At 38.3% G+C, this 9,760-nt stretch overlaps 1 protein-coding gene across 1 annotated transcript in view; it reads right to left on the bottom strand.

Annotated features, from left to right (window-relative positions):
- The window catches only part of nlgn3b (neuroligin 3b), a 30,412-nt gene that overhangs the window by 10,349 nt on the left and 10,303 nt on the right, over nucleotides 1–9,760 (bottom strand). The window contains exons 3-5 of the mRNA XM_081720229.1: nucleotides 8,819–8,854; nucleotides 2,198–2,353; nucleotides 165–350 (exon numbers count right to left, since the gene is read on the bottom strand). Of these exons, the coding sequence (XP_081576355.1) occupies nucleotides 165–350; nucleotides 2,198–2,353; nucleotides 8,819–8,854 (378 nt within the window). The remainder of the gene's footprint in view (nucleotides 1–164; nucleotides 351–2,197; nucleotides 2,354–8,818; nucleotides 8,855–9,760) is intronic.

Raw genomic sequence — 9,760 nt, 5'->3', positions numbered from 1 at the left:
TACTGTAACACACCCTTTTCCTCATGCTAAACTACCGAATGTCAACATGGCTAGAGCAGACAGAGGGCAGAGACAGCCAGTCCAGCACTTAGGAATTGGGATCTTTAGGTGTGTTTGGGAATTTGACATGTTTGGGAATAGTGTGGTGTGTGGGAATCTCTTACCCTCTGAGTGGTGGGAAAGAGTGAGGAGACTGACACAGGACGCTCCGATTCCTGATCCGAACACGGTGACCCGACCTGGATCTCCTCCGAAGTATCCGATATTCTTACTGATCCAGCGCAGAGCCTGGATCTGGTCCAGCAGCCCATAATTTCCTTTGGCAGCCTGATCACCAGTGCTCAAGAAGCCTAACACACACACACACACACACACACACACACGCGCAGACAGACAAATAGAATCACATGCACACATGCATTGCACACACATATGCATACACACATACACACATGCACACACACACACACACACACACACACACACACACACACACACACACACACACACACACACACAAACACACACACAGATATATTGTCTTATTGTCTCTGTCTGATTGTCTTATCCTCTGTGATGTAAACCCTCTCTCTGAAACTACTTAGAAAAATGTGTGCCTGACCAACAGTGTGTGTGTGTGTGTGAGAGAGAGAGAGAGAGAGAGAGAGAGAGAGAGAGAGAGAGAGAGAGAGAGAGAGAGAGAGAGAGAACATAGCCACAAAACTCATTAACTGTTCAATAAAAGCTTGCTGAGATGGCAAATGATGTTGCTGAATGTTTGTGTGTTCCTCAGAAATATTTGCTGTTCCTTGTATGACACATATTACCTACTTGAGGAAAATTATTAATGTCCATATTCTTTGTCAGTCACATGTTCTCTATGTCATACTGTCACATGTTCTCTATGTCATAGTCACATGTTCTCTATGTCATACTGTCACATGTTCTCTATGTCATAGTCACATGTTCTTTATGTGATACACTTCCATGTTCTTTGTCATACAGTCACATCTTCTTTGTCATAGTCACGTTCTTTATGTGATACACTTCTATGTTCTTTATGTCACACAGTAACATGTTCTTTATTTCATAGTCACATATTCTCTATGATATAATAGTCACATGTTCTTTATGTCATACAGTCACATGTTGTTTGTCATAGTCACATGTTCTTTATGTATTTTTAACCAATGCAAAGCTAACAGGATGTGATTTCCATCTTGACATTCAAGAACTCAGGAACATAAAATGGAGTTTATTTGTCAGCACAAAATGGAGGCTATTTTTACCAAAATATGAGCCAGAAGATTATTTAAATTAAAAACAGGACTGATGTAATCTATTTTCATGTGAACATGATTTTCATTTTCAGCATTAGCCTACAGGAACAGCAGAAGAACTCAGAGATCTTTTTCCCACATTTTTCATTATAAAAGCAAGACTCGAATGTGCTTGTCAAACTATAAAGTGGAGACTTTTTCAAGACTGCCCCACACACACACAAACCTTTAACTGTCCTGAACAAGCTCTTTGGTGTGCAGATGAAACCAAGACATTTAGCTTTTCAGAGACAGACTCTCCTAAAGCAACCCACAACATACAGACCAAGAACGAATCATCTCTGTGAATTCAAACCATATGGCTGTCTGCATACGGCCTTGGAACGCATTGGTAATGTATTGATAATGTATTGATAAACCACTGATAAAGTATTGATATAGCACTGATAAAGTACTGATAAAGCATTGATAATGTATTGATAATGTATTGATAATGTATTGATAAGCACTCATAATGTATTGATAAAGAATTGCTAAAGCATTGATAATGTATTGATAAAGCACTGAAAAGTATTGATAAAGCATTGATAATGCATTGATAAAGTTTTGATAAAGCACTTCCATTTCTAGCCCTTCTGTGGCTGACCCTGTTTCTTTAACCAGAAACCTGTCTAATAGTTTGCAGAATGACTTATCAATATTTTATGCAAAATCACTGAAGATTTGTTGGTGCATCATTAATATTGATCAGATATCCGTTATGTGTGCACACGTGTGTATTTGGGTGTGTGAGCAAATGTGAATGTGTGTTTGTGTGGTTGTGACAGTATTGTAGTGGATGTATTCCCATTATATTGGCGCATTTGTCTGTGTGTGTGTGTGTGTGTGTGTGTGTGTGTGTGCGCATGTTTACACACCAAGTATTCCCACTCTGTAGTTGAGGGTGATGACGATGACGTTCCCGTAGCTGGCCAGAACACTTCCATCCATGATATTTCCGGTACCTTCCATGTAGGAGCCGCCGTGAATGAAGAGCATCACGGGCCATGGGTCGTCCCGTGCCTCCCGCAAGCCTGCAAACAAACAAACAAACACACAAACAAACGAAGTAAGTCAACAAACAAGATCAGTCATTTCATTCCCTACCAAACCATTCTGTAACCTGCCAGCATGTAACTAACACTCGTGCTGCTTCCAGTACTCATGGGAACAGTCAAGCTTCAAATGTCGGTTCAGTCACACCATCACACAAATTAAACATCGTTTCTGTTTATCGCATAAGACCCGAAAGAAAATGAAATAACAACAATACGTGGTTCATTTACATTAACCCAGTGAAAGAATGCATAAGAAACTGAATTAAAAAACACCAAAGGTATTAATCAAAGGAAAAAAATATATAGATTTATAGTTCTTACTGAAGGTGTCTAAAATGTATTGTGAGAAGCAGTTGCGTAACTGGACTATAAACATTAGGGCAGTCTTATGTTGTAGTTAGTCCTCGGTAAGTTTACATATCCAGCATCTAGCTGATCTTAAGATCTGTTTTGGCATGTATTCAGTCAGGCAGTCTGAAAACTGCTCTGAAAAACAAACAAACGCATTTTATAATTTACCCTGCCAATAAACAGACAGACAGTGATGCGTCTGGATGGCAGACGTTGTATGTTCTTCTCTTTCTTCCCGTATTTCTGAGCACGGTCGGATTTCTTTGTGCTGCGTGACTGTGGCAAAACAGATCTGCTTGCTGTGTTTCCTTCAGGCTCTGGAGGGGCAACACACTTGGAAATAAGTAGCTCCACCTGACAATATTCTGGCTCCTACACTCCTGTCTGTCTGTTGGTGTTTCTAAACCAGCGCAAAGATCCTTACACTAACCCACGCTAAACAAAACAGAAACAGGAGGCGATGTTTTAGCTATCCTGCTGGGGAAGGTGAGGTCTAACTTATGCAGTGTTTATAACAGGGAAGGTGAGGTCTAACTTATGCAGTGTTTATAACAGACAAGGTGAGGTCTAACTTATGCAGTGTTTATAACAGACAAGGTGAGGTCTAACTTATGCAGTGTTTATAACAGAGAAGGTGAGATCTAACTTATGCAGTGTTTATAACAGACAAGGTGAGATCTAACTTATGCAGTGTTTATAACAGACAAGGTGTGGTCTAACTTATGCAGTGTTTATAACAGAGAAGGTGAGGTCTAACTTATGCAGTGTTTATAACAGACAAGGTGAGATCTAACTTATGCAGTGTTTATAACAGACAAGGTGAGGTCTAACTTATGCAGTGTTTATAACAGACAAGATGAGGTCTAACTTATGCAGTGTTTATAACAGACAAGATGAGGTCTAACTTATGCAGTGTTTATAACAGACAAGGTGAGATCTAACTTATGCAGTGTTTATAACAGACAAGGTGAGGTCTAACTTATGCAGTGTTTATAACAGAGAAGGTGAGGTCTAACTTATGCAGTGTTTATAACAGACAAGGTGAGATCTAACTTATGCAGTGTTTATAACAGACAAGGTGAGGTCTAACTTATGCAGTGTTTATAACAGACAAGATGAGGTCTAACTTATGCAGTGTTTATAACAGACAAGGTGAGATCTAACTTATGCAGTGTTTATAACAGACAAGGTGAGGTCTAACTTATGCAGTGTTTATAACAGAGAAGGTGAGGTCTAACTTATGCAGTGTTTATAACAGACAAGGTGAGGTCTAACTTATGCAGTGTTTATAACAGACAAGGTGAGGTCTAACTTATGCAGTGTTTATAACAGAGAAGGTGAGGTCTAACTTATGCAGTGTTTATAACAGACAAGGTGAGGTCTAACTTATGCAGTGTTTATAACAGACAAGGTGAGGTCTAACTTATGCAGTGTTTATAACAGACAAGATGAGGTCTAACTTATGCAGTGTTTATAACAGGGAAGGTGAGGTCTAACTTATGCAGTGTTTATAATAGGGAAGGTGAGCAGTGTTTATATACATGTGCACACACGAGGGGCTGGTCCTTTGATCTCCGTTAGCGGTGCCTTTTAGAGTCCTGTACCATTTCCTGTGAAACTCAGCAGACTTCCGTATAACATGAATGAAGGATAACATGCCGGACCTTTATTTTAGAATTCATTGGAACCACTGACATTCCTATTTTACTTAATAATTTCTCTTTTGTATTTAATCGAATAATAAACACTTATTTATTTTTTTAAGACTGTAGCGATGCTCGTTTGTGCCGCTGTCCATGTGGTCCAGTCCGTTCCATGGTTTTGTTTTTGCTGTTCCATGTGTTTTCCTCCCTTTCTTTCCTTCTTGCGCATTTCCCCAACATTTTTTAAAATACATTTCTCTTTGGATTAATAAAGTATTTATTATTAGTCTTATTACTGTAATCCTTAAAGCGCTATATAAATAAAGTTTATTAGTTTGTGTGATTACCACCACACACACACACAGTTTCTTTAATAATAATTCTTTAATAATTCAGACTGAATCAGAACTAAAACCTCCCAGTTTCTTTAATAATTCAGACTGAATCAGAACTAAACTTCCCAGTTTCTTTAATAATTCAAACTGAATCAGAACTAAACTTCCCAGTTTCTTTAATAATTCAGACTGAATCAGAACTAAACTTCCCAATTTCTTTAATAATTCCCTCCATTTTAACCAAGAATGAAAAAACAACCCTTTCTCAATCTTAAGGGCAGGTCTTTCTGAATCTGTTGTAATTTGACTTTCATTTCAAAGCTAGGGCATTCATTTAGAGATGGATTGTGATGTTCTCGGTTTACCTCTCACAGTTACTGAAGCAATGTTTTTAGTGAGTTGTACTTGTAAAATAATTGTAAAATATTTGAAATTGGATTGCGGATTCAGAGTTTCAGTCTTTGGAGGATTCTTCGTGGTCTTTGCTTGTCTGTTTCATCACACCCACAGACTGGAGACCTAAGTAGCTGAGGACATCAGTTTAGACATTAAGGGAGACCACTTAGCTGTCAAACTGGTAGTCCCTGTCACGAAAAAATGAACAGTTGTCTTTGGGTGTACAACACCAGTCAAAGATTTGGACAGACCTACAGTGAAGGTGTCAAAACAACACTTGATTACATCCTTCAAAGCGGTTGTTCCTTTGATGATATTTAGATGCCCTGTGTTCTATTAAACAGCTGCTGATTCTCACACCTGCTGAACACTTGGAATGAAAACTGTTGGGTGAGAGGACATTTACATTTGTGTGTGAATGTTTGTGTGTATACACACCCACACCCCCACCCCCACCCCCCACACCCACACACATACATATATATACCTGCCTACTTCACCAACAACGAGAGTTCTAAACAAGAGTCACACCAGTTCAGACATCGCCCGGGCAACAAGGTCTGTGTCAGACTCTGAGGGACCAGGACAGTCTGGTGAAAAGTGGAAAAGTGGGCTACTGGAACAACTACTAATACAAGACACTCATGGAGGACTCACACACACACACACACACACACACACACACACACACACATACACACACACATGCACACACACACGCACACACATACGCACACATACGCACACACACACACATACACACATACACACACACGCACACACATACACACACACACACACACACACGCACACACGCATACACACACATACACACGCACACACGCACACACACACATGCACACACACACTCACACATACACAAACACACACACACTCACACATACACACACACACACACACACACACACACACTCACACACACACACACACACACACACACTCACACACACACTCACACACACACACACACACACACACACACACTCACACACACACTCACACACACGCACACACACACAGCTGATGAAGGACCTCTGAAAAATGACTTTATGACTATGAAAACCGCATTACATTAGGTGTAACCAGACATTCCGTCAGGTGTAACCAAACTTTTGACTGGTACTATAAAACACAAGATCTCGCCTAAAAATGCAACTGTAACTAAAATGCCAAGATGTGCTGCACTGTCTTGCAACACACAGTTTTACACACACAGTTTTACACACACAGTTTTACACACACAGTTTTAGGGTTGCGGCAAAGTCGCAAAGTATCCATGTAAAGGTTTTATTTCATTGCTTTTACACTAGTGAGAAGACATTGGACATTATCCTAGCTAGTTAAATACAACATGATAACTATTGGCATTTACATCTACACTGAAATACACAAAAACTGTAGCTAAGCTTATATGAAGGTTTATTTTGAAGGTTTATATGAAGGGTTTATTTTATTTTGCTTTTTTACATCCTATATCCATGTATATGGTTTATAGCAACAAATGAATGGTATTGTTTTAAACCAAATGATTTCTGAGTTATATATGAACACCATTACTCTCCTGTGGTAGGTAAGAAAGAGACACAACCCCCACACGTTTGTCTTATGTATAAACTCCCATGCCAGTCCACAGGAATAGTGGCAGTTATGTGGACTGACGGTGTCTGAGGTGTGGGTGTGTAGACCTAAAGATTACACAACACCTCTAATACACACGTTATACCTATAGACCAGTACCTAAAGATTACACAACACCCCTAATACACACATTATACCTATAGACCAGTACCTAAAGATTACACAACACCTCTAATACACACAACACGTCTAATACACACGTTATACCTATAGACCAGTACCTAAAGATTACACAACACCTCTAATACACACAACACCTCTAATACACACATTATACCTATACAACAGTACCTAAAGATTACACAACACCTCTAATACACACGTTATACCTATAGACCAGTACCTAAAGATTACACAACACCTCTAATACACACATTATACCTATAGACCAGTACCTAAAGATTACACAACACCCCTAATACACACATTATACCTATAGACCAGTACCTAAAGATTACACACCTCTAATACACACAACACGTCTAATACACACGTTATACCTATAGACCAGTACCTAAAGATTACACAACACCTCTAATACACACAACACCTCTAATACACACATTATACCTATAGACCAGTACCTAAAGATTACACAACATCTCTAATACACACGTTATACCTATAGACCAGTACCTAAAGATTACACAACACCTCTAATACACGCATTATACCTATAGACCAGTACTTAAAGATTACACAACACCTCTAATACACACAACACCTCTAATACACACATTATACCTATACAACAGTACCTAAAGATTACACAACACCTCTAATACACACGTTATACCTATAGACCAGTACCTAAAGATTACACAACACCTCTAATACACACATTATACCTATAGACCAGTACCTAAAGATTACACAACACCCCTAATACACACAACACCTCTAATACACACATTATACCTATACAACAGTACCTAAAGATTACACAACACCTCTAATACACACATTATACCTATAGACCAGTACCTAAAGATTACACAACACCTCTAATACACACATTATACCTATAGACCAGTACCTAAAGATTACACAACACCTCTAATACACACAACACCTCTAATACACACATTATACCTATACAACAGTACCTAAAGATTACACAACACCTCTAATACACACATTATACCTATAGACCAGTACCTAAAGATTACACAACACCTCTAATACACACGTTATACCTATAGACCAGTACCTAAAGATTACACAACACCTCTAATTCACATGTTTGCCTAGAAATAAAGATCTAAATAAAACACAATTACACAAGTGTTCTAATTCACACACATTTTGCATAAAACTGGGTGTGAAGTGACTGCCGTGTCATCTTTGCCAAGCTAAGGAGTCTGGGTAATGAACTGCAAATCTGTAGGCGCTGCTGATAAACAATGGTGTGGCCGTGTGGCTGTGCTTTGGCGAGCCAGTCTGGCAGCGACTTAACGACTTCAATAGAAGTGATTCATCAGTGCTTATTAAATATGAGCACCCTGCGTGGTTAACAGAACACTGGTCTGTGTCTGAGGAGGTTTTTATACGATGTGAAAACCTCAAAGTATTCTTTAAACCGTAGTTAATTGAACAGTTTCCTAACAGAACTCTCTACCCGCTCATTGCTAAACAACATATATTTCCTATATTGGAACATATAAAAGATTAAAGATATTAAAGATTTTTCCATACCTGACTATTAAATCCTGACTGTGTAAAAACACTTTGGCTTGGCTGTGTCTTACATGTATAGTAGCAAAAGATCACTCTTAAATTATCGTGTGGTTTATAGTAACTGCAGTTATGGAGCATGTTTCATTTATGGCATGAAACCAAAGACGAATTTTGTTTTGGCCCTTGTCGGTGGGGAATTCAACACAGGGTGGAGACCGGAGGAGATCGCACAGCCTTCACGCTCGTCAGCTGACGCACGAGGGCAGAAAGTGCAGCCCTTTCACCAATCACAGATTGATGATAAGATCAGGAATAAAGCTTTCACGAGGGAGAAATGTACAAAGGAATTTCTAAAGACAAAAGATAAAAACAGGAAATACCGTCATCGGCTGAGTCTTCGCCTGTTCTCTTAGTGCCTGCAGGGAGAGAGAAAAAGAGAGAGAGAGGGAGTGGGAGAGAGAGAGAGGAGAGAGAGATAAAGGATAACCATGCATTTGAGCAAGAGAAAGTAATAGAACTGTACATGTTATAGTCTATGTGTATGTAGTTATAGTCTATGTGTATGTAGTTATAGTCTATGTGTGTGTATAGTTATAGTCTATGTGTATGTAGTTATAGTCTATGTGTATGTAGTTATAGTCTATGTGTGTGTATAGTTATAGTCTATGTGTGTGTATAGTTATAGTCTATGTGTGTGTATAGTTATAGTCTATGTGTATGTAGTTATAGTCTATGTGTGTGTATAGTTATAGTCTATGTGTATGTAGTTATAGTCTATGTGTATGTATAGTTATAGTCTATGTGTGTGTATAGTTATAGTCTATGTGTGTGTATAGTTATAGTCTATGTGTATGTATAGTTATAGTCTATGTGTGTGTATAGTTATAGTCTATGTGTGTGTATAGTTATAGTCTATGTGTATGTAGTTATAGTCTATGTGTGTGTATAGTTATAGTCTATGTGTATGTAGTTATAGTCTATGTGTATGTAGTTATAGTCTATGTGTGTGTATAGTTATAGTCTATGTGTATGTAGTTATAGTCTATGTGTGTGTATAGTTATAGTCTATGTGTGTGTATAGTTATAGTCTATGTGTATGTATAGTTATAGTCTATGTGTATGTAGTTATAGTCTATGTGTATGTATAGTTATAGTCTATGTGTGTGTATAGTTATAGTCTATGTGTATGTATAGTTATAGTCTATGTGTGTGTATAGTTATAGTCTATGTGTGTGTATAGTTATAGTCTATGTGTATGTATAGTTATAGTCTATGTGTATGTATAGTTATAGCCTATGTGTATGTATAGTTATAGTCTATGT

Source organism: Electrophorus electricus, chromosome 8 (genome assembly GCF_041902795.1).
Source record: "Electrophorus electricus isolate QZ-2024a chromosome 8, ASM4190279v1, whole genome shotgun sequence".
NCBI lineage: Eukaryota > Metazoa > Chordata > Actinopteri > Gymnotiformes > Gymnotidae > Electrophorus > Electrophorus electricus.
The sequence above is the reverse complement of the archived record's forward strand: the minus strand, read 5'-3'. Positions and strand labels throughout refer to the sequence as shown.